The sequence below is a fragment of the Chelonoidis abingdonii genome, chromosome 7, assembly GCF_003597395.2.
Source record: "Chelonoidis abingdonii isolate Lonesome George chromosome 7, CheloAbing_2.0, whole genome shotgun sequence".
Taxonomy (NCBI): domain Eukaryota; kingdom Metazoa; phylum Chordata; order Testudines; family Testudinidae; genus Chelonoidis; species Chelonoidis abingdonii.
In genome coordinates this window covers 49,077,625-49,102,025 of record NC_133775.1, presented here as the reverse complement: position 1 = coordinate 49,102,025, position 24,401 = coordinate 49,077,625, and the positions used below count along the sequence as shown (strand labels likewise).

Here is a 24,401-nt window from a genome sequence, read left to right as displayed (position 1 = left end):
AAATACACTATTGACAACCATAAGTGGCTTGCAGGGAACAGCTGGGATGTTCCCAGGCATCTACCAAACAGTACAATTGGCTCTAATTTGGTATATGGGAAGTCTCAGCATGAATCATGCATTTTGTCTTGTTTTTATTGTGAACGGCTTTATTGCTTTTTTTTTTCCAATTAACTATAACGATGGAAGTGCCTGTTAAGCAAGAGTCTTATCAGCTGTTTAATCTCTAAGCGTGTAGGGGGGGAGGTGAATAAATAGTGATGCAGAAATGATGCAAACTGGAAATAGGATTAGAGATATTTTAAAAATTACTCTAAAACTCTACCTTAACTATATAGATTAAAATAGAAATATATTGACTGTATTATAGAAGAACTAACACGAGTTTAATTTAAGATTCCATTGTGCTAATGGTATGCGTTACAATAAAAATACTGCTATTTTGTTTTTAAGATGGAAGTTATACAAAATGTTTCCTTGTACTTTCTTCCTGTAATATTAAGCTTTTACGTAAGGTGATTTACTTGTTTGCATGCTGAACTATATTCTCCATCTGTGCATTACAGTGACTGATGAAATAAACGATACTGAAGGTGATAGGAGGCATGCTGCAATAATCATAAGTCAGGAACGTTACAATTTGAGCTGTATTCTATGTTGGTAGAGGGAGAAAAAGTACTGGTTTATACCAGGACACCCTCTGCTGGTTAAGATATTGCGGGAAGTAGCACATGAATCCTGAAACTGTAGCTAAAGATTGAGGCATAGAGATAAACTATTACAGCTGCAGGCACCGGCAGTAATTTGCACAATTGATTGGCAAATGGCAGAGTTATGAAAGCATATGGAAGACACGCCTGCTAGGTCTGGCACTCAGTCCTACTCTAGTGGCAGCTGAGACCTCTGGATCTTAATACCTGAGCCTGGCCCTCTAATGCATGAGCTAAAAGACCCAGGTCTACGAGCCAAGGCTGTAGCAGGCTCATCGATCTTTAGTTGGCCTTGCCACCATTAGTGGGGGACAGAGTGCCACACCCTGCAGGCATGGCTTACATGTATATATTCATAATGCTCATGAAGGGAAAAAATTAGTTCAAGTTATCACTGAGATAAAATCTACCATGTATTGTACACTCAAACTTTCCATATCTTTCTTTTGTAAGGGAATTTGAATCTGGCCTTAGACTCCTCCTCTATTTTTTCTAACGGGCTGTGCACACTCAAAAGAATTGGCTTCTTGGAAAACAAAAAGTTTTTAGCATATAGGTTGTTATAAAAATGAATTTCTAATGTACAGAACTGAACAGAAACCTGTTGCCTAACCCTCACCAGATACTAGAGAGAATTAGCCCCTTCCTATGCCAAGTCCCCTAAAAGACTTTCAGGCAAATATTAGAACAAGAACAAGCACAGGTTGTACAAATATTTCCAAATGCAAAACTTTTTGCAACACTGGAACTGTAACCTTTTCGTCCCAAAGGGATAATGTTAGGAATGCAGATGGTTCGGCCCCAATCCTGGTACATCTTCTCCTTACCAGACACAAGGGCAAACTGATGAGAAATATGAGGCATTGCTTAGCTTAGCTGGCATTTTTAAAATGAATGGTAGAACACTGGCGAGACAATTCCAGACTACTTTCAGACTGCCAAAAGAGCAAATCTTATTTTGTTAACACTATTGTTGTTAACATATTAATCCAGTAATAGGAATGAACTAATGTGCTTAGCCCTTTTCAAGGTATAATTTTCCTTTTGCAGGTTGGCGTGGGGCCAAGGGGGTAACTTTATAAGCACAGCAGCTAGACCCCCTGGCACTATTACTACCTATTATCTTTCTCTCCATGTCGGATAATAAGCCAAGTCATTGATCCTACACTTCTTCAAATGTGCAGGACATTCAAGCTCTGTGCATACACACACAACAGCCCCCCCCCCCCCCCCCCCCCACAAAAAAAAAAAAAAAAAAAAAGAGACTTCTCCAACTTGCTGGAATCTGCAGTCAGGCAGTTGCAGGAACCAGACTGGTTTTTTGCAAGAGAAGACTGCATAAAGCAAAAGAGAACCCTGCGTCAGCACTGTACTCAGTGTAAGAGCCTTTTAAGGACGTGACAGGGGAGTGTGCTTTCGTGTGCTTCCCCACAAGCAAATCAGCGTGCTCAGGAGGTGTAACCGAAACCCAACCCATTCCCCTGCTGCCTTCTATAAAGAGAGGCTGCCTTTCTGGCTCTTCAAGTTCAACTTCTGAGTTAAGAAAAGGCTGCTGCAGTGGCTGGCGGATCAGCGATAGACCCTGAGATAAAACAAAAGAAGTATGCAAAGTGCAATCTTCTTTGCTCTTCAGCACAACTGTGGACAAATGGAGAAAACTCCCAGCAGCTGCCAAAACGAGGAGAAGAAAGGAAAGATGAAGAGAACTATGTGAGTTTATGTATTTATAACAGGTCTAATTCCCATAAAGAGCCACCCTTTGCTTTCAGAACAATGATTCAAACTAGGGAGGTTACATCTCAGTAGGGAAAAAAGATAAACTAATTATATTATTCCTTAAGCTATTTGACAAAGTTGACTTTTAAAAAAAATCACTTTGGGTGCAATATGTGAGCAGTGCAAGAGTGGGTTAATTTATGTATTTGATGTCATCAGGAGTTTTTAAAAATGGAGAAATATCTCCACTGCAAAAACCCTGATGTGCAAAAAATCCTGTATTTGCTGAACTGGTCCTTTGATGAGAAATGTAACTGTCGGTGGCAGTTCAGAAAGAATGTAGATCTTGTGCAGAAACGGTTTATTTCAGTTCACGTTTGAGTGGTGAAAATGTAAGCACATTTTCCCCCCATTTGTTGTTCACGTAGCAAGCTGTGTAATTTTCCATTGGATTGGTATCTTCAAATGGCTCTATCATTTAAACTTTTTTACAGGGTTTGCTCCTTGCCTAAGCAAAACAAAAACAAAAAAAAGGGAACATCTTCCATTATTGTATTTATAATGAATATCCTGTTTGCACTGTCTAGATAAGACATGATATTTACAATGTAAGGGACAAAATTATTTTGCAATTCCCAGTTTCATATAGAGGCTAGTGGAGATGATTTTGTGCTGCAGCTCCTGCAGAGTTTAATCTCACCTGTTCTACAGATTTCACCATGTGGCCCTAAACTGGAATATCTTCCACACTGAAAATATATTCTTTTAGATTGGGGAGATTCAGTTTTTGGCTCTTCCAAAAATTAGACAGGAAGAGATTAAATCTCCAAATCCATATTGATGCACAATTGAAGAGGGTTTTCTAAATATCTGAGCACCAGGAGGCTCCCACCCAATAGTTTTCACTCAGCTAAAACTCCCATTGAGTACAGACAACAGTAGTGAGTCCCTAGGGGAGAACAGAGATCAATGTGCTCCTCACATACAGAAGCATACCTCTGGTTATGAAATTCATAGATGCCTTAGTTACAATCAGTCACTTTCCAGTCCCTGTGGGCTCTCTTGCTCCAGTCAGTGGGAAAAAACTGCTGGTGACTGAAATAGAAGGATTGGGTCCTATTTTTTTGAAATAGAAAAAGATTTGGGGCTTGATCCCACAGTTATTAAGCAGGCAAAACTACCATCAACTTCAAGGGAAATTTTGCATTCTCTTTATAGAATGCAGGATTAGTCCCATCTCTGGTTAAAATGTGCAAAGCTGGAAGGATAGTTTCAGTTAACTCATTTTAATGTATTTCCCCCCTCTTCCTCTTTCTCTTCTAGCATTAAGGACTGGAAAACAAGGTTGGGCTATTTCCTGCAGAACTCTTCCACTTCTACAAAAACAAAGTCCAACAAAAAAGGAAAGCAACATACTTACTTCAGGTAACTTAAATATACAGATTTCACTCAAATTAATCTCAAATATTTTAACATGCAAGGAACAGAAATGTATGCCGTGCAATCTAACTAATGTTCTCCATCCTTTTATATAGACCTTCTCCTGAAGAAGCCCAGCTGTGGTCAGAAGCTTTTGATGAACTTCTAGCTAATAAATGTAAGTCAGTCTGAAAAGAGTAACAAATCAATGTAAAAATATAAACATGTTATGGTATTGCTGCAGGTTTTTGTAATAGAAAAGGCTACTTCAGATAAGAATAAGCAACGGTTTTCCATGTACATCAGGATTATAAATTGCCCTTCGAACCTCATACATGCAGCTTGATATTGGTCTCAGACACTTCTATTTTAAACAACACAAAGCCCCACTTCATAAAAAGTATATTCTTTATCAAAGATTTATATGCACTTAGAAATCCACTCCAAGACAAATCCTTGTTCCAGTGCTACTAGAAATATACACATTAAGCCACTATGGGCTTGATCCTGCAATGGAGTCAATGAGAGTTGAATCCTCTGTGGGTTTTACAGCCGCTCTGCAAAGAAAACCACTTAATTGCTGAACCAAAAAAAAAAAATATTATATCAGCATTTGATAATCAACTTTGAGTCACTCTTTCCATTGCAAATGTCTTCCAGCAATTTATAGCTCTGTTGTAAATACTTACTCCAGTCTAAACGTTAACATACTAGAACTCAAGATCTGGAGAGAAACTGTATAATGAGGAGTTTTGTTTTATGGTTGTTGGGTTTTTTGTTTTGTTTTGTTTTTGTAAACCTAGCCATATGTTAAAGGAATTGTGCTGACGTTACGTGGTTTTCATTTTTTGCACTTTTCCTTCAAAAATAGCTTGAGTTATTTAAAAAGAGAGACTGGCAAACTGTGGAAGTCTAAATATATATATATATATATATATATATATATATATATATATACACACACACACACACACATAGGCAATTATTGAAAGTGTCCTGACAGCTCTGAAAGAAATACAAACACTGAGAGCAGATATATTTTTAGTAGGGAAAGACTATTGCTAAATGCAAGATTCCTGGAATATTTTCAGCTCATACATTTCTCCCTTTTCTTCCTCCCCAGATGGTCTTGCAGCTTTTCGAGCTTTTTTGAAATCAGAGTTCTGCGAGGAGAACATCGATTTCTGGCTGGCCTGTGAGGACTTCAAGAAAATCAAGTCACCTCAGAAGCTGATATCCAAGGCTAAAAAGATCTACAATGAATTCATTGAAAAAGAAGCTCCCAAAGAGGTAAAAAAGCTCTCTGAAATTTCCACCCCCATGTCCACTATGGGCCCATGTTTTGAAATTTTGTTGCCCAAAATGCATTTATGCCCCTGAAAGCTGATTATTAACATCCAAATATTATGTCGATACCATAATTTATTCATCCCAGTTTCCCATGTTGGAAAATTGGGCCAGCAGTATTTTCCCAGAAATTCTGGATCAGCTTCAGCCTGGGTACCTCAGCAAAAGTCATTAAAGTCTACAAAGAGCATCAGCATTGAAATACGATTGTCATGATTTGAGCCTTTTCAGATGCCCTGTAGTGCAATACCTTATAGAAAATGTTCCTCATTATAAAACTAGGGATTCTATCTTGCAACCTTCTGAAGGAGGAGGCCTTCAGGAGCTTCACTGGGAGCTTTGTCTGCCTCAAGGCTGCATTATTAGGCCCTTAGTGTTAATGAAATCTCACTTTTATCTAACTTGTCTATGGTATTGGCTTGAGGTGAACACTCTTAGTAACACATTCCTGCATTCTATTTCAGATAAACATAGACTTTCATACCAAGAACATGATTGCCCAGAATATCCAAGAGGCAACACACACTTGCTTCAGTGCTGCACAGAAGAGAGTCTACAGCTTGATGGAGAATAACGCATACCCACGATTTTTAGAGTCTCAATTATATCAGGAACTGTGTAAAAAGTCACAGATTACCAGGGAGCCTCAAGCGACATGAACTCTGGAGAGATGTGAAGTGGAAAATTCTATTTCACCTGCTAAGGAAGAAGGCTATGTGTCCTAGCAGCTCCATAATCTGAAAGACTGAAATCCTGAATGTACAGAAGGTTTGCCCAGATGTAGTGGGAAAAAATGGACAGAAATATAGCCTAAGCTGGTTTACAGTTGAGTGGTAAACAGTGATGTTAGAAGTCTAGGGATGGAGCCAAGAAAGCTGCTGGCCAGTGTCCAGGGATGATGCATTTTCCATCAGTGAACAGTGCAGAGAGAAGGTATTTCCATGCATTATCATAGCACTGTATATTGTCAGACTCCTTTTGTCACACTGAGAGCGTTGATGCTGTAGGTCAGATAAGATCTGCCTCTTTTAAGAGTAAACAAGCTCTGAGGCAGCACAGTGTAATCAAACATTTCTGGGAATTTGGACAGCTTTGAATAATTGATTGCATTTTTTTTCCCTAAACAACTGGTGGTATGTTATCACTCACTCACTTCTTAATACTGATTCAGCTAACTAAAAATTTCCCAGCAGCAAATAGATGCATCAGTCTTCCATGTGACACTAAACTGTCACTGTATAATGCAAAGAGATAAAGAGGGATACATTACACCTCTTTGGAGCAAAAGATGCTGAGTAGGTAACTACACTATCCAGGGCCAAATTCTGTCAGTGGGGCTGCATGCAGTGAAAGTAAGGGCAGAATCTGGCCCATAGCAAACAGGAGCTGTATAATACTATGTTATGTAGACTAAGGCAGTGTTGAACATTACTATTTATGCCAGGAATGCCACAAATCCTGTCTTGAGGACAGCAAAACTTCAGGAAAGGGGTCTTTGAATTTTTTTTTTATAATAAATTATTTTGGTACAAGATTTCTCTGAGTATATATTTTTTTGCTTCCTAACAACTTGCCTTGCCTATACTCCCTATATTAAAAAAAATAAAAATAAAAAAAATCATAGACTATCAGGGTTGGAAGAGACCTCAGGAGTTCATCTAGTCCAACCCCCTGCTCAAAGCAAGACCAATCCCCAACAAAATCATCCCAGCCAGGACTTTGTCAAGCCTTACCTTAAAAACCTCTAAGGAAGGAGATTCCACCACCTTCCTAGGTAACCCATTCCAGTGCTTCACCACCCTCCTAATGAAAAAAGTTTTTCCTAATATCCAACCTAAATCTCCCTCACTGCAACTTGAGACCATTACTCCTTGTTCTGTCATCAGGTACCACTGAGAACAGTCTAGATCTGTACTCTTTGGAAACCGCTTTCAGGTAGTTGAAAGCAGCTATCAAATCCCCCCTCATTCTTCTCTTCTGCAGACTAAACAATCCCAGTTCCATCAGCCTCTCCTCATAAGTCATGTGCTCCAGCCCCCTAATCATTTTTGTTGCCCTCCGCTGGACTCTTTCCAATTTTTCCACATCCAATCTAGCTACACAAGACACTATCCAGCAATGGACAGATAGGCAGGGGAGAACATATTGGGAATGGGTGCTATTCTACAGCAACCGTTCTGTTACAAGTGGGATCTTAACTCCAAGCACTCGATAAGACTAGCATAAAGCTCTTAGGATAAGAACTGGCAGTGTCCCCAAAACAAAAAAAAAAGGCAGGCAGGCATGCAAACTTGATTAGTGCAAAGAAAAGGCTCCCAAAGTTTGCAAGACCAAGGAAAGCTTAAAAAACAGTGGAGAAATAAAGCACGCAAAAGAGAAAATGATACTCCTCCCACTAGCCTTAGCTGAAACAACTGGTAGGCAATGTGCCCCACAGATGAGGCACATATATCGCTGGACATGGCCACAAATCTCACAGGTGGATTTTCCAGTTAGAAAAGACCAGTCTGTTTCCATTTTTTAAATGGATCACACACCTTTACTTATTGGGCTGGAGGAGAAACAGGTAGCAGCATTATTCCTCCATCAGGTCAGATGAGTCTGCACTTGAAAAATTAGTACCCGCATTTTAGCACCAGCACAGTTGCAAGTCTGCTACTTCAGACAAGGCGTAAGGGATCTGACCCTCAGATCACGAAAACCTGCTCAGAGCAGGCTTAAGTGACAGAGGTAAAAACACATTAGCTTTGGCTAGGCCAGTGTTTACATTGTTGCTAGCAGCAATACAGCTGTACCAGTGTTGTCAGGTGGGTACTAATTTTTTCTAGTATTGACAAAGTAGTCAGTGGAATTGACAAAAATATTTCACACACACACACACACACCCAACAAGCAACAGCAGTTTTGTCGGCAGGAGAGCGCTCCTGCCGACAAAGTGAGGTTCACACCAGCAATTTTCGTTGGTAAAACTTCTGTCGTGCAAAGTTTCAGAGGGTTCAATGAATAGAAGATTGTTGGGGGCGGAATAAATCTGGAAAAAAAGAAGTCTGGAGATAAATGTGAGAAGGGAAGGACAGGCAATAGAAACAAAAATGAAACAGCAGCACATTCAGAAGTCTTGGGGTCTTTCTGAGTGTAGCCTTCATTAATTTGAGATCTACCATTCTCTAACTAGAAGGGAAAAACTTATAATGGCAGCAGGCCATAAAAGAGACCCAGTTTGGGAATATTTTAATGAATTTCCTCTACTTGTGGGTAAGACAGGCATGCATGCAAAATGCAAACAGTGCAACAAAGAAATGCAAGGCCTGGCTGCCCAAATGAAACAACATCTTGAGAAGTGTGCCTTCTCAGGAGGAAGCTGTGTTGAAGACGATGAAAGGAATATGTCTGAACATTCAGGATCTTCAGGTTGGTAACAACCAACAAGAATGCACTTTTATGTAGAAATCCATGGATTAAATCAAGTCCTGACTAGTGATTTAAATCAAATCCACCCTGATGTACCCACATTACAAAACCTTTTTAGTAAAATAGTTGGGTCTCCTACACACACACTCTTCCTCCCTCCAACTGCTGCGGTACCAGTCTGCTGTGGGAATCCAACAGTACCTATTCAACAGTTCCTAGAACAGCCCCACTGGACAGAGAGCAGGGTGGACATTAGTAAAGTATGGCAATACCTAAAGGGCATTCTGGGAGATTGCTATTAACATCCCCATATCCCTTGAGAAATAATTGTATTTATTCTTTTGATGCCTAAAATGTTACCATGTTGGGCGACACATGTCCTGCACTCTGGGCATCCCTACAATACCAATAATTACAACTGGCACTTTTATATCAGTATCCAAGGGCAACAGATACCCTGCTCTGCTCATTCCTTTCACAAGTAGCCAAATAGTTAACTCTCCCTCCTTCCCCAAGCAATGCTCCAACTAACAAAGACTCTCACTGCACACAACCTCTTCTCCAAATGCTAGGAGGAAAAAAAATGGGCTTTGGAGCATCTGTGAACATGGTTAGCTGCTCCAGGCTGGGCAGATCAAGTGTGAGCACCCTCTGGAGTAGAAGGGCCTTGACAGAGAATGCCTTCTCTGCAGTTAACAGGTAGTTTACTGCCTAGCCTAGCACAAGGAGACAGACAACCAGTTCCTAAACTATTCACTTCAAATTCTGCTTAGGAACTCATCATCACAAGCAAAATCATAGGATGAGCTTAGTGGTGACAAGGCGGTGCTCTGCTCTGCAAGCAGATTTACTTACTGAATTCCTGGTGTTGCAGGATTGACTGGCTGCTAAGGGCTGAGAATGGCAGTAGGAGGAATTCTACAGGGAATGAGACCTTCTAGACTGCCCGACTTGGGAGAGGTGGTCTTAAAGCTGGAGCGCTCTTGGGCTATTGCAACCTTTCCATTATTGCTTTGTTTAGGTGCCTTCAAGCTGGCCTGTATCACATTGAGCACTCATTTTGTGCTAGAAGCATAAGCAATGACTGCAGGAATAAAGTGATGCTGGGGACCGAGGTCTTAACAATCTTAAACGAGGGAGAGGAGACCTGTTACTATCCTTGTCGCAGAGTTGTGAGACTTGTGATGAAATCCTGACAATATTTGGTGGTTTATATTTTTTAAAAGGTCCAACTCCAAGAGACAACTGACTCGGTGAGAATCTCAGCTTTTATTTTACAGCTGTGGAGAGCTTGAAAATGTGACTCAAAACAGACCCTATAGGTTCAAAAACCAGAAGGTAAATAAAAAGTCCCCAAATTTGTTATTTTTAAAGATTCTCATTAATTTTAAGCCAACCTCATGATTTTTTTAAATGTTTGAGGTTGGCACCACTAGCGCTTGCCCTGATATTAGAGCACCAGTCAACCTGTATCAGTAACCAGGTTGTGGGTGCTTGAGCCAAGAGGTTGGGACAGGAGTCAGGAAGCAGAGAGCAGATGCCCGAGCCACAGGTCACAGACAGAGTCAAGAGCCAGCATCAAAACTAGAACCAAAGACCAGATGCCAGAACAAAGTGTTAGAGGCCAGGAATTAGAGCCAATGGTGAGAACCAAGTTACCTGGAGCAAGGTGAGTCAGACTAGACAGGACTAGGTATGACACAAGAGCTATCACAGCTATGAACAAATGCCTGAAATAGTCATGGACCTGATGCTGGATTTAAGAACTGCTGCCCTTTCCAACCAATCAGACCGTGTAGCCAGTCAGGCAGTCTACTAGATGCCAGCTGCACGTGTTAGGTTGTCCAAAGACTGGCTCTGCTACAGGCTGTACTTCCTGACAGCGTGGTTCAGAATTCTGCTTGCCATTGACAAGGGAGTGTTTATACATCTTGGTGATGGGAAGTCTGTGGTCTTGAGGTATATCTGGTCACCTGCAGAGAGGTACAGTCAAAGTTCTAAATATACCTGAGATAATTAAAAGGGTTTGATTCCAAGTGGAGGATAGTGTTTCCAACATGGCCAAGTATCCATTAATGATGGTTGGGATTTTAAAAGCAAAGGGATTCAGCTACACATCTTCCATTAATTTATGGGGGTAGACCCTGTACATGACTTTGAAATTCTCAACTAACACTCATATGTCCATTCTGTGAATTGAAAAGGTTGTGACTCCATCGTGACCCCTGGAACAATTTCTGAAAATTTAAATTGACTAAAAAAAGAGGCAAAAAAGAATTAAAATTAAAAAAAGAATTACACATTTTCAGAACTCTAGCTTGTGTGAGAGAAGACAAATAGCAGTCTCTGCTCCACACTCCAGACATTAATGGAGTTTCTATCCCCACAGGGAGACCCCACTTAATCAAAGCTCCTTGTCTTATGAAACCTTACCCTCATTACAACAGCAGGGACAAGTTTAAGTATGGAGCTAGACAACAATAGTAGTTTAAATTAGAGTAGTTTGCTGCACAGTATGAATACACCATGCACAAAGCACTCAACTAAACACGCAGCATTCCCTGAACTCCATGTAAAAAGCGGGAAGGACTTTCAGGGGACAATTCCTCTTGTGGTTGTTGTAAGTCTTGGTCAGAACTCTGGAGGGGACATTACACAGTTAAACAGCAATACTTATGCCCAACTATAACCAAAGGAAGCCACGCCACTTGACAAACAAACTTATATTAAGTGTTTTTGCTAGATGTATTTATACTTAATTGTTGAAAAATATGTTGAGTATATTAACAAGCACATTGTTCCACTCGTGCCATTTGAAATCATGAGGCAATGATATCTTTATAAAAGAGCTTCTAGAGGTGGGGGAATCTACAGACATCCTCCATTGGGATATTTAAAAAACATACCTATCATTCAGGTGTAATATAAAATAAAAAATAAATAAATAAATAAATAAATCACCCTTCAGAAGTATTTTTATGAGCCTTCAGGATGAGCCATTTCTGGTAAGAGTGACAGTACCAGAGAGGGAGCAGATTCCATCAGAGAAACCCATCCCAACCTTATCTTCATTTTGGTGACAGAAAGTTAACAAGGGTTTCCTCTGAATCTCCTCCGACACATTACTTCTTAGTTCCTGATGGGTCCTCATGAACTGCATGCACGCATGAACAAATGTATAGTGACCTAATTCTAGAGGTTACCATGCCAACAGAAAGGCCCACTCAATTCTTGACCTTGGAGCAACTGGAATTTTTTAGGAGGCTCTGTGGAAAGTTTGTGGCCAATATTTTTAGAAACATGTCATAAAATGTGAGGCTTATGCAGTTTTGTAGATTCACTCTCGAACACTACCCCTGTGCTTCCTAAAATGGGAGATGATGGTTGACCAGAATCCAAACCTGGGGGAAGATAACACCATGCTCTCTCTCTAGTTATGACTTTAAAATGAGGCTCCTTTGTACTGGTAGACAATTTCTCCTGAATATAATCATTAAGGTCAGAGTTTCCATAAGCTACAAAGTACACATGGACAACAATTATATGATGGTGCCTTAAAATATTCCTTTTCAAGATAAATACTTATCTCTGTCAATTAGCTTATCTTTCCAAGCCAGCTCTCTGGCTTTGTATTTTAACTGAATATTTTGCTGCATTTCTGCACTACAGATTTTAAACAGACCAAAGTTATGTGGATTCTTGGATCTGATTCTAACTTCAGGCTTTCAGAGGACTCAAGTTAACCTAATATTTATAGGGTTTGGAAAGTCAACTGACCTATATGGAAAATGCACTTATGAGTGGAACTGGGTGTTTACTTAGCTGGTGTGTTTCTTAGACATCCACAGACGTCAAAGGAAAATCAAAATAATGAAAAGAAAGGACATGCAAGAAAGGGGGGCAAAAGAGGGAGGCAAGGAACGGTACTGAATGCTTTCTTTAAAATAGCTCTGAGGCAGGCAAGGATTAACCCTTTCAGTGGCACTGGGTTGAGATGAGGAGTGTCGTGACTGGACCCTCTGCACCTAAAGGCAGGAATTAAGAAGCTTGTGCTCCCACACCATGCAGGCATGGTGCAAACTCACAAAACTACATACACAGATTGTGTCAGACACAGGCTTGATCCCTTGGAGAGACTCCCTTTGACTCCAGTGTGCTTTGGATCAGGCCCAAGGCATGTAGGAAGTATCCATTGGGTCCTAGGGTAACTCATGACTGAATATAATCACAAGTTTTCTGACCAAGGATTTGCATATCATTTTTATTTACTAAGGGCCTAGTCCAGACCAACAACTCCCATTCACTTTAAAGGGCTTTGGAACAGATCTTAGATTTTGCTGCTCATGTACTGTTGTTCTAGGCAGCAGCTTACGTAGCTTATTGATTCAGGACTCTGTTGTATCAAGCAGGCAAGGTACTGACAAGCTTCAATAGGGCTTTATTTACAGTGGAAACCCTTTTACAAAGCTGCTGCTGCACCCTCTGTAACTCTCACTCAGCCTCCTCAACTTCTCCCCCCTCCTTCCTGTTTTCTGTCCTTTCAGACTCCCAACAGCCAGTGCTCCCAGTTCTAATAATTACAAGCACCTCTAAACACCACAGACTCTTCTTGACTTTAGTTGCATTTGAATCTATCCCCCATCAGCAGTAATTTTGCTTTTACTAGTCATCGGGTTTAGGAGAGGACATTACCATCGTCAAATGCAGCAGCTGTGGTAGCATCTAGCTGACCCTGTTGCAACACATTCTAGAGCATAGAGATGAAAGTGCTGGATAAAGTATGCAATGTAAGTGGTTCGTGATGGAAAGTTGAGAAAAATAACGCATGTGAACCTGAAGTTCAAAATGAAGGTAGTAAGATTAGCACCAGCTTTATGGAGCTCACAATGGATGATTTAGTTTACATGATCAAATCTCACATCGGCTCTTATGCTTTTATGATGTCCCAGGTGTCAGTCTGGTTCCAGCATGCTAATGCATTTATAGCCACTTGGGTGGACTGAACCGCTATTGTATCCCCCTGCAAGTTTACTCAGCTGCTCTTTTTGTCCAATAGAGAAAAATAAATTGCCTGCAATGGGGCTCTCCAAAGGTCGAGGGCTAGGTTATCCCAGCTAAAAGGTACCAATGTTGTCCTCACTGTCATGCAAAAATGCTTATGTGGGGAACTCAGACTTGCAGATTGAGAACAAACCTATAATTTGGAAGAATTAGCTGAGCAGGGATATCACATAAGTTTCCCAAATGGTCAATGCTGAGGGCTTTGTCCCTTTTCTAACACTAAAGCAGTGTTATGATCTGATCCTTCAGCAGAGGTGGCAGTAGTTACAGCTAAGACACTTGCTAACATATCATCTGGCCTGCATAGCCTAAGATTTCCAGTACTGGAAACTTTTAGAAATAATTCAAACTCCCCAGGCCAGTGTCGACTATGTATACTTTGTTAATGGCAGGGAACTCTGTTAATCTGGAGTTCTTTGTGAAAGTACAGAAAGGGGAGTTATCACATCCCATAAAAATCTCCAGTAGCAGAGCATATTACATAATGTTAAAGCTACCTCTGTGGATCTCAGGCTATGCTTGATGTAACAAAGATTTTGCTCAAAATGTTCTGGATGCCACAGAGGTAGCCTTATCCTCTGACATTTGACAGCACTCTATTAAAGAAAAACGGACCATGATGCATATGTTACGGGACTGTCCAACAGTCAGGCAGCAGTGGAAAGAGATGGACACGAGAGTTAAAATAAATGATTTACTTCAGAAGCCAAAAAACTCTGCTAAAAATTATATCCTAGGATATTTATCTGCTAAGCTGGGTTTAACTCCACGCACAAAGACTTTTGTTCTTGAGGGCTACAGTGATCACCAAGCTCATGATGAGCTAATGCCCACCACAGATCAGTGGTATTCAGACTTGTTTGAGTTAGCTGCCAAAGAAAAATAGTGTCATGCTGTAGAGATCAGTTATATGAATTTGAAGTTACTTGGACTCTTTTTCTAGATACCCTTGAATCAAAAAAAAAATGTAGAGAGGAATGACAGACCTCCATTTTACCTAACCATACCTTCCCTTTTCCCTCCCTTCTGTCACCTCCTTCCATCTTCTCATATGTCTTATATTATTGTAGCACTACCCAAATATGTTGTGTCTGTATAGTACTGTCTTGTATTTGGGCAGCTTTGACAAGTTGTAAATGGCAATGACTAGACTCAAACACGGCACCAGCCACTGCTAAACAACCTTCCCCAGATGCCCCTTCTAATATGCCTAACTTGCAGAATTCCCTCCTTTTGTAGTCCTGGATTCCTCCTACTCAGAAACCTGACATGTTCTGGCTTTGTGCATGATGAATATTCAGTAGGGAGTTAAAGAAGGCCTCAGATCACCCACCTCAGTGTCTCTAGTAACCTGAGATGAGAACTGAACCCACATCCCAAGAGAAAAAAATAGTGTAGGGTAACAGATACTTTTGTCAAAAACTTAATACACTAATAACCCAGTTGACAAACAGCATTTTAGCTGTATAATAATACTTTGCACTTCTACAGGGCCCTCCAACCAACAATCAAAAAGTGCTTCTCCTACATTAATAGATTAACTGTCACTGTTTCTCTGTGAGGTATCACTAGCCACATGAAACAGATGGGAAAACTAGGGCACTGACAGGTTAAGTGACTTGTTCAAGATAGCACAGCAAATTTGGGATCTGATCCAAAGCCCACAAAGTCAATGAAAAGACTGTCATCAACTTCAGTGGCCATTGGATCAGGCCCTTAAACAGAAGCCCTAGGTTCTGTTTCCAGCTCTGTAAATTGTTTAGAAGAGAACTGTCCTTTCAAAACCTTAAAAATAGAAAACCCAGTCAAGCAACAAATTCACTTCAGAAAGTCATGCCTCAGAGAACAGGAATAACATGTTAAGAATAAAAGTTGTCAAACTGTTTATGAAAATACAGATCCTTCACTTTTGCTAATGAGCACTTTCCCTGACTCACGTACCTGATACAGTACATTTCGGTCTGGCAAATGTCTACACCCTTGATTTTGCACTCAAGTAAACACCAAATACTTTTTTTTTTTTAATAAAAAGAAGATCAGGCAAATTTGAAGGCAAACACCAATTGCACAATCCTCCTGTCCTGGGCCTAGTCCAGAGAGCAAAAATAGGAAGAACATTTGACATTACAGAACAAAAAATATCTGATAAGTAAAAAATATAAATATTATTTTACATCATGTGCCTGACCAAGTATAGCAGATCTATGAAGTAAACAAGATACTTCCAGTCCTGTACTTTAGAATTTCTCTGGACATGTGTGTGTTAAGAGCTTTCATACCATGCAATACCTAAAATTTAAAATGAGAAAACAAGAAAAAGTACCTATTTTTTTTTTAGGCATTTATTGTTTGTGCTGGATTCACAGCCCTCAGTACTGAGCCTCTGTATTTATCTATAAAATAGGTGAAACACAGATAGTGGTAATGAAAACTTCCCAACATTCTCTTAAGTATTTAAAGCACCCACTGCAGCAGTATTTCCGCAGTTTCAACGTAACTGGAGGGACCAGTGCTGGCAGTGCTTTTGCTGAGCTTGCCAACAAGATGGCAGATTGTGATGCTGATTTGTAAATATGTTATGGCCATCTGCACATTAGGAATAGGGCTGACACCATGCTCCTTTGCACATAGGCAATTAATAGCCACCAGAGAGAAAAAACAGTTTGACTGTCAACAGTTCTGGGTGCGTTAATACTACAAAAGGAGACTAACAAACAGAAGAGACTTCAGAGGAGAAAAGACCGAAATGTCAAAGGACTGGAGAGAATGACCTTTCAGGAAAGATTCAAAGAACTTGCAGATGATACAAAACTACTCCGGACAGTTCAGTCCCAGGCAGACTGCGAAGAGCTACAGAAGGATCTCTCAAAACTGGGTGACTGGGCAACAAAATGACAAATGAAATTCAGTGTTGATAAATGCAAAGAAATACACATTAGAAACATAATGCCAATTACACATATAAAATGATGGGATCTAAATTAGCTATTACCACTCAAGAAAGATCTTGGAGTCATTGTGGATAGTTCTCTGAAAATATCCGCTCAATGTGCAGTGGCAGTCAAAAAAGCTAACAGAATGTTAGGAATCATCAAGAAAGGGATAGATAATAAGACAGAAAATATCATACTGCCTCTGTATAAATCCATGGTACACCCACATCTTGAATATTAAGTGCAGATGTGGTTGCCCCATCTCAAAAAAGATATATTGGACTCGGAAAAGATTCAGAAAAGGGCAACAAAAATTATTAGGGGTATGTAACGGCTGCCGTACGAGGAGCAATTAATAAGACTGGGACTTTTCAGCCCAGAAAAGAGACTACTAAGGGAGGATATAATAGAGGTCTATAAAATCATGACTGGGGTGGAGAAAAACTATTATTTACTTCTTCTCATAACACAAAAATTAGGGGGCACCAAGTGAAATTAATAGGCAGCAGGTTTAAAACAAACAAAAGGAAGTATTTTTTTACACAGTGCACAGTCAACCTGTGGAATTCTTTGCCAGAGGATATTTTGAAGGCTAAGACTATAACAGGGTTCAGAAAAGAACTAGATAAATTCATGGAGGATAGGTCTATCAATGGCTATTAGCCAGGATGGGCAGGGATGGTGTTCCTAACTTCTGTTTGCCAAAAGCTGGGAATGGACAACAGGGGATCTTGATGATTACCTGGTTTGTTACCACTTGATGATTACCTGGTCTGTTCATTCTCTCTGGAGCACCTTGCATTGGCCACTGTAGGAAGACAGGATATTGGGCTAGATGGACCTTTGGTCTGACCCAGTATGGCCGTTCTTATGTTCTTAACTAAACTCAGATCACCACCTGGTATAAACTGGCATAGCGAAACTGAATGTTGCTATACCAATTTACACTATCTGCATGGACCAAGACCCTGTTGTGCTAGGTGATGTACAAGAACAGAACTAAAAGAAGGTCTCTGCTCCAAAGAGCTTATAATGTAATTATTTAATAGTAATAATTGTAAAGTATTTGAAGGGGCCGCATACTAGGGACAGAGAAGGATATAGCTAGCAGCAAAGGTATAAACTGGACAAAAAAGAAAAAAAGATGCCGAACAGGAAAATATCTTTCTATGAATGAAATTTGTTAGATTGGGAAGCTATTTCCCAAGAAAAGTAGGGGAAGACCCATCATCTAGGACAGTTTAAACTGGCCAAAGTATACCGGGAACAATCATGCCTGGGTAAAGGGATCAGACTAGATGTGTAACAATTACGTATTGGAATCATATTAATCAGAAATGACATAGGGTTTCAACCGGCAACCCAGAAATGAAAGACTCATGTCCTATTACCACATAAACCAACATTAAAAATATATAATTAAATATAAGCTCGGAAAAATAAAGATTTGTTAACTAAGATTTTTTCCATTAGCCAATAGGAAATGACTAATCATGACTCAAATCGTAAACCAAGTAGTAACACAACTTGCAATAACAGCTGAAAGCTCTCACACACTCCTCAGAGGAAATACTTCTTTAGGAGTGTGCAGAAGTGACAAGAGCCTTAGAATGTCATTTAGATAAGATGAGGGTTTGGCCAGTTACTAGCAGTGTCAGGAGGAGGAGTTGGGAGGGAATCCAAATACAAATAAAAGCAAGGTGAACAAGGATATGACTGTTGCCGAGGCCCAGGTGGGATGAATAGTTGGCACACAGCTTTTGTGCTGTGTGCACAAGAGTAGGGTGGATTAAGTGTCTCTGATGAAGCACTGGGTGCGGCAAATTGTTTGATAACAGATTAGCAGAAGAAAGGAAAGATCCCTGAAGTGAAGCTTGTTCAGGGCCTGCTCTTGACTGTAGCAGGACAAAGCAACCGTGGACCAGGAATGCAATCTACCTGCAACCCCCACATGACCAGTGAGTCCAGAACTGTCCAGACTACTTAAAAACTGAGGAGCACAAGCCCAAGACAGGGCAGGTGCAGCCTGGCTAGGAAATGTGCTGAATCAGCAGAAGCCAAGTTTCCTGGTGAACTTCTGCCAGAAGGACACCAGTAAGTGCCAGCCAGAGTTTAAATCCGTCTTCCTCCGCAGCAGAATCCACTCACTCCATGTGCACTCCCTTAAGATGAATCCCTTTCCACCAATGCAACTGCCCCCACTGACTCAGAAAGTGCAGTTTGTGCTTGTGGGACTGATCCTGGCCCAGGGACTATTTTCTAGAATAAGTCACTTGCTTGTGTAAGTCACATAACCACAGACATAAAGACAGGGTTATGTTAATAGCCTTTTCCCCAAAACAGACCCGTCTGAATATTTTTAAATCTTGATAAGCCCTTAACATGAAGTCTCTTCCTAATAGGTCTTGCATGAAAGGTCTTGAGAAACATCACCAGCTGGACAACAGCTGTTTTGATGCATCCTTCCAAATCCTCTTCTAACAGGCTGTGCCTGATAACACACAGTGTTACAGTGTACAAACCTGAAATGTGCACTTTACAGACTTTAAATTTCCTCTGCTCCTTACAGCAGCTGAGGTAACACAACAACTTACAGCACCTTTTGAACAGCTACCTTTATAACCAGCCTTGCATTCTGGAGCCCCTTGAGTTAGGAAAATAGGATTCAAAGATACTATAAAAAGAGGCAAAAATCATGATGGAAAGTGATAATTATGGTGACTTGCATTTCTATAATAATCCCGAAGTGCTATTTTAAGACCAAGATCTTTTGATCTCTATTCTGCTTCCTGTAAATCAAACTCTTGACAGAGTAAAAAGTGTTGGCAGCAAGTGGACTCATAAAACCAATTTTAGCTGCTGGGGATTTCTTCTGTAACAAGCTGTGCTGCAACATTACTAGGACACTTGCTTAACAAGGCTTGATTGTATGGTAACTTCTTGTGGGAGGCTACACTATGGAAAGAGAGCCGGGTTTGGTAATGGTTTCACAAAAGGATTGAAACGTGGCTCCTGTCTAAACCAGCTGTGAACTTTGGTCACTACTTGAGAAGCACCAAACCTTGTTCAAAGTCATCTTTGCAAGTTTGTTGAGAAAATGGTTCTGCATATAATTTGGCTCTCTTCCTAACAGCAGCTGGAACAGGTTCAGTTTGGATCATGTTTTGAAACAGTTTTCAAACAGCTCGCTTTCTGGTGTAGATATGGTCAGATATGTAAGGAAGGTTGAACTAACCAACCTGAAGGATCAAAAACTTTGGCATCAGTCATACTTTCTTCTTTATGCTCCTGAGTCCTAAAACTCTGCTTCACCTTTCCTAAAACTCTGCTTCACCTTTTTAGCACATCATGTCTGTTTGTAATGAATGATATCATCCCAGAGGTTCACACCACCAAAGTGTGGCAACTCCTTCCTAGTCAATCAATCCAGAAAGGTTACATAACAAGAAATTGTTTACTGGGCCATCAGGATACTTTGTTTGAAATGTTCAAAGCCTGTAGGAGCAACACTGTATTTGCAAGTCCTAGATACGCCCACAGAAAGTGTGATCATTAAAGTGCACAAACAGGGAAGGAATTCTGCAGTGAGATGAAACTAGTAATTAAAGAACAGAAAATAGCAGCTGGTTTAACACAGTTAATGGTTTGGCATTACAGCTCACAGTGACGGTTTCCTGAAGCACAGCACTCCCACATATCTTAATGTTCACATGTAGATCTGAGGTCAGAATGTGTTCCTAAAATAAGGCTGTATCCACACTGGTAATCTGCCCTCATTTCAACCACCAACATAACTGCACCAGTGTGATCCCTTAGATCATTCTACTTTAGGAATACCATATAAATGGGGACTATACAGGCAAAGCACTCCCAGAGTAGATGCAGCTTATACTGGCAAAGCTGTGCTTTTACAGGTATGGCTTATTCCATCACCCCTAAATAAATCAAGTTTACTGGCAAAAGTACAGTTCAACAGCATCTGGATTAGGGCTTCTACCAGCACATCTGTGTCAGTCACACCTCTTCACACGCCTGACCACTAAAGCTATGCCAGCAGAAGTCTAATATAGACAAGGCCTTGGTGTAGTCTTGAAAGGCAAAGCTGCTACGTGCCAGGATTTGCACAGCATCATTTCCTCCACTTTCGGAGAAAGTTAAATTGTGCCAAAGTGCAAATTATGGAGTTCTAAGGTTTACCCCATCTGCCTAGCAGTTTAGACAGCTGCAGCTAACCAGAGTCTGTCCACCAATGGCTGAAATCACCAGAGCAGACAAGGCCTATGTTAAAAGCTAGTTGTCAGCTGAGAGGTACAAAACCTAACAAAAACAAGGAGAATGCTACTTATAGCAAATAAAATAAAAATCCATAACCATATTTCTAAGTAATGTATCAGGCTAAATACATCCCTGCTGCAAATCCGCTGCCTGCAATCAAGTTACAATATAAAAAAATTGCTGTTATCTATCATTTTTGAACACCACCAAATGGTAAAATTTCCTGAAGAGAACTGGGGCCAGTCCAGCGTGCTCAGGCATTTACTGTATTTAATATAGAAGTTTAGTTTTAACTTAGCTCATCACCTATCTTATCTTACTGAGGATTTATTATAGGACATTCATCTTCCTCCTGACCGTCATTCATAACATGCTCCGCCCTGGAATAGACAAATGACTTGTAGAGAACATAAGCGAACCCTAATAGTAACCAAGGCTGTTACTGAATCTAAGCTCTGTTATCAGGCAGTTACCAAAGTTATATTTTGACTAGGGCTAAACAAACTGATTCAGTTTAAAGAAAGAACTGATCTGAACTTTTACCCAAAGCTCAAGCCCAACCCAAATCTTCGTTGAGGTTAAAAAAAATGTTTACTTAGGTCTTTGGTTTGTTGCTTAGGTCAGGTGTATGTATTTCAATTCTCACACACCTTCTAGTTTAATCTGGGAGTGGAGAGCTGGCTTTATGAGATGTATTAGTTATTATTCCAGCTGCGATGAAGAAAGAAAGTATCAGAATCTCACCAGAATTACATATCTGAGTCTGTTGGGTGTGCAGAAATGTCATAAGTTTAGAGAGTTGGTTGTTTATCTGCACCAACCCAATTCACTGTTGTTTATTATTTATATGCTTTGAATTGGTCCTTATTCAACCACCGTTTTCCAGCAGTTGACATAGCTTCACTACTTAAAGTCCCCCCAAAAGCCATAATTTGCACTGGTCAAACTAAACTCAGGCAGGAATAAATATGCTCAAGTGAAAACCACATTTTCCTTGTCTACACTGGGGGTTTGCAGCTACCCTAGTGGCAGATCATCAGTGGCTGAATCTCAAGTACAGACAACGCTGTACAGTCATACCAAAAGTGTGTTAGATGACACATACAAAAATATGAGGTCACTGCTCCAAGAAACTCAGTCTCTGAAGCAAAGCTTATACTTATTAGAGTTCATGCATCAGTAACTCTGAGATACTCATGAGAACAGGTTTTACATCTGAAACAGCTCTGAGATTTAATTTCTCTGTTTTGTTGTATCGTCATCCACTAGTGGAGCAGGTGTCCCCAGCTCAATAATACTGGTCTGGCTTTTCTTTCATTAATCCTGTTGTAGTGGCTGTATGCATATGAATTTTGTTACTGTTCTGGGAGGTTTTACTTTCTGGCAAATCTTACATTTTCTTAACTTCTGAAAGGAGACACCTCACATTCTAAGCATCCATGAAGGGCCCAGCTGTTAGGGAAACAGCTGTGCACACTTCAGTGCTACCTTTGGTAGCACAATAATCATGACTCCTAGAACTATGGGCCAAATCCTCAAAAGTGCTGGAACTCTCCTGGAGTTTCCCACTTACCAACATTTGGCCTTATTTTTGCTGATTTTGGCAAGCTAACTTGTTACTGCTCCAGGCTTATTGCTGGTTTTAACAGCTGCAATAAGCCACAATATGATGTGCATTAAATAAACTTAAACACCAAAAATGTAATTGTCGGGCCAATGTTCAGTTAACAGAATCACTTCTATAAACCTAAAACCAAAAGAAACATAACCACAAATGAAGGGAGGAATCTATAGAAAACAATTGCTTTTAAACAAACATTCCCCTAGTGGGTTTGAAATACAAATATTCAGGCTCTAAAAACCTGAAAACAAAACTGACTATAAGCAATATTGAAAATGAAATGGATTTTGCTCAAGCTGAGACCCGGACTACACACATTGTACTGGTATATCTTTTAGTTAGGGATGTGAGTTTTCATTGAAATAGTTATACAGGCACAATTATAGCAATACAATTGTGCATGCAGACAAGGAAAGAAAGGCAAACAATGAAACAAAGAGTGACTTGTTACAAGTAAATTTTTTTTAAGCATCTTCTCTTTTTAGTAATAATCAAAGCAGTTATTAGAAAGAGAAGTGTGTCCAGTTACAACATATGAGGCCAGATCCTCAACTAGTGTAAATTTGTATAGTTCCATTGATAGGATCTGACCAAGGATTTTAAGTTAACTGTGTCCAAAACGGATTTTTCAAAGCTGAACATGAAGCCCCTGTTTTCACTATAAAAAAAAAAGTGTGTCTTCACTCAAGTGAACTAACTCAATTTAAAATCCTAGGGAGAATAAGGCAGTTTGTAATTTTCACGTGAGTTGTCAGGTCAAGGTAAGAATGTGCCTTCCACCCCTCACTTCTCTCTCTCTCTCTTCTCCTCCCTTCCCCCTTAAGTGAAGGGCTAGGGCCCCTCTCCTACAATGTGATCTGTGCAGGTGTTATTAACAATGTGGCGTGAACATGTCCACAGTCCTATATGGAGCTCCACTAAAGTCAGTGTGGCTTTCTATGGGTGCAAGGGTTCACCCATCTAGGTATGATAGCAGCAGTGTACTTTGTCAAAGTTAAATGAAGAAACTGGTAACGGGAGGAAGGAATAGGTCTGACATACATGAAGAGGAAACCAACCCTCTTTTCTGGCCTGTCTTCTACCACAATACTGATTGCCTAGTACTCTTTCTTCCAATATTTCTTCCAATGTATGATCAGGTGTTTTATTTATTAGTGATTCCTTAAGTGTACACAATGCTGGGGACAAAATGTCCTAAAGTCTTGACTCTAAATGCCAGAAATTCTGCACAGTGCCTTTCTTCCATAATTCTTGATATTCTTGGAGGTTTGTTGTTTTTAAATCATCCCTGAATTAAGTTCATTTCCCTTTCAGACTGCTTGAAAAACATACTTGTGGATATTCTCCTCCTTTTTGTACCCCTGAAACTGCCTTCAAAAGTTCTAAATGTGATAACACACAGTTCTGCTGCTATCACAGCTGGACTCTGCAGTTAGAGACGGGGGACAAGGGCATCTTCCTGTATATGGGAGTAGTTGTGAGTGTTCCTACGGCTGAAAATTATTGAGGAATAGGAGGCCCCATCCTCTCCCATGATCAGATGGTCACAAGAGATTTTTAGGGTCAGGCTTGACAAAGCCCTGGCTGGGATGATTTAGTTGGGAATTGGTCCTGCTTTGAGCAGGGGTTTGGACTAGATGACTTTCTGAAGTCCCTTCCAACCCTGATATTCTATGATTCTAGAGTCCAAGAATGTATGGCACAGCATGCACAGGCTGTGGCCATAGCACTATCTCAGTTTCCCATGGACCATGATTACAGAGGCAGCCTCTTCATTAGTGCCTCTTTCGCTCTGTGACCATTACATCCCCAGGTTATTACTAACCTCTCCACCTTGCACCATCCAACACTAATCATTAGAACTGGTAGAAAATTAGAATTTCCATTTTCTTTAAAAATTGATTTTGT

General features: G+C 40.3%; 1 protein-coding gene across 1 annotated transcript; it reads left to right on the top strand.

Moving 5' to 3' along the window:
* The first annotated feature begins 2,195 nt into the window (after nt 1-2,195).
* Nucleotides 2,196-6,726, top strand: RGS2 (regulator of G protein signaling 2). Its single transcript, XM_032784695.2, has 5 exons — nt 2,196-2,420; nt 3,750-3,851; nt 3,962-4,023; nt 4,969-5,135; nt 5,657-6,726. The coding sequence occupies exons 1-5, from the start codon at nt 2,314-2,316 to the stop codon at nt 5,849-5,851; spliced, it is 633 nt and encodes a 210-aa protein (XP_032640586.1). The 5' UTR covers nt 2,196-2,313; the 3' UTR covers nt 5,852-6,726.
* Nucleotides 6,727-24,401: the final 17,675 nt, after the last annotated feature.

Excerpts from the sequence above, each read along its gene's own strand:
- RGS2 (XM_032784695.2), top strand. The coding sequence starts at position 2,314 with ATGCAAAGTGCAATCTTCTTTGCTCTTCAGCACAACTGTGGACAAATG. Across the intron at positions 4,024-4,968 it reads TGAACTTCTAGCTAATAAAT|ATGGTCTTGCAGCTTTTCGA; the intron begins GTAAGTCAGTCT and ends CTTCCTCCCCAG. Across the intron at positions 5,136-5,656 it reads AAAAAGAAGCTCCCAAAGAG|ATAAACATAGACTTTCATAC; the intron begins GTAAAAAAGCTC and ends ATTCTATTTCAG.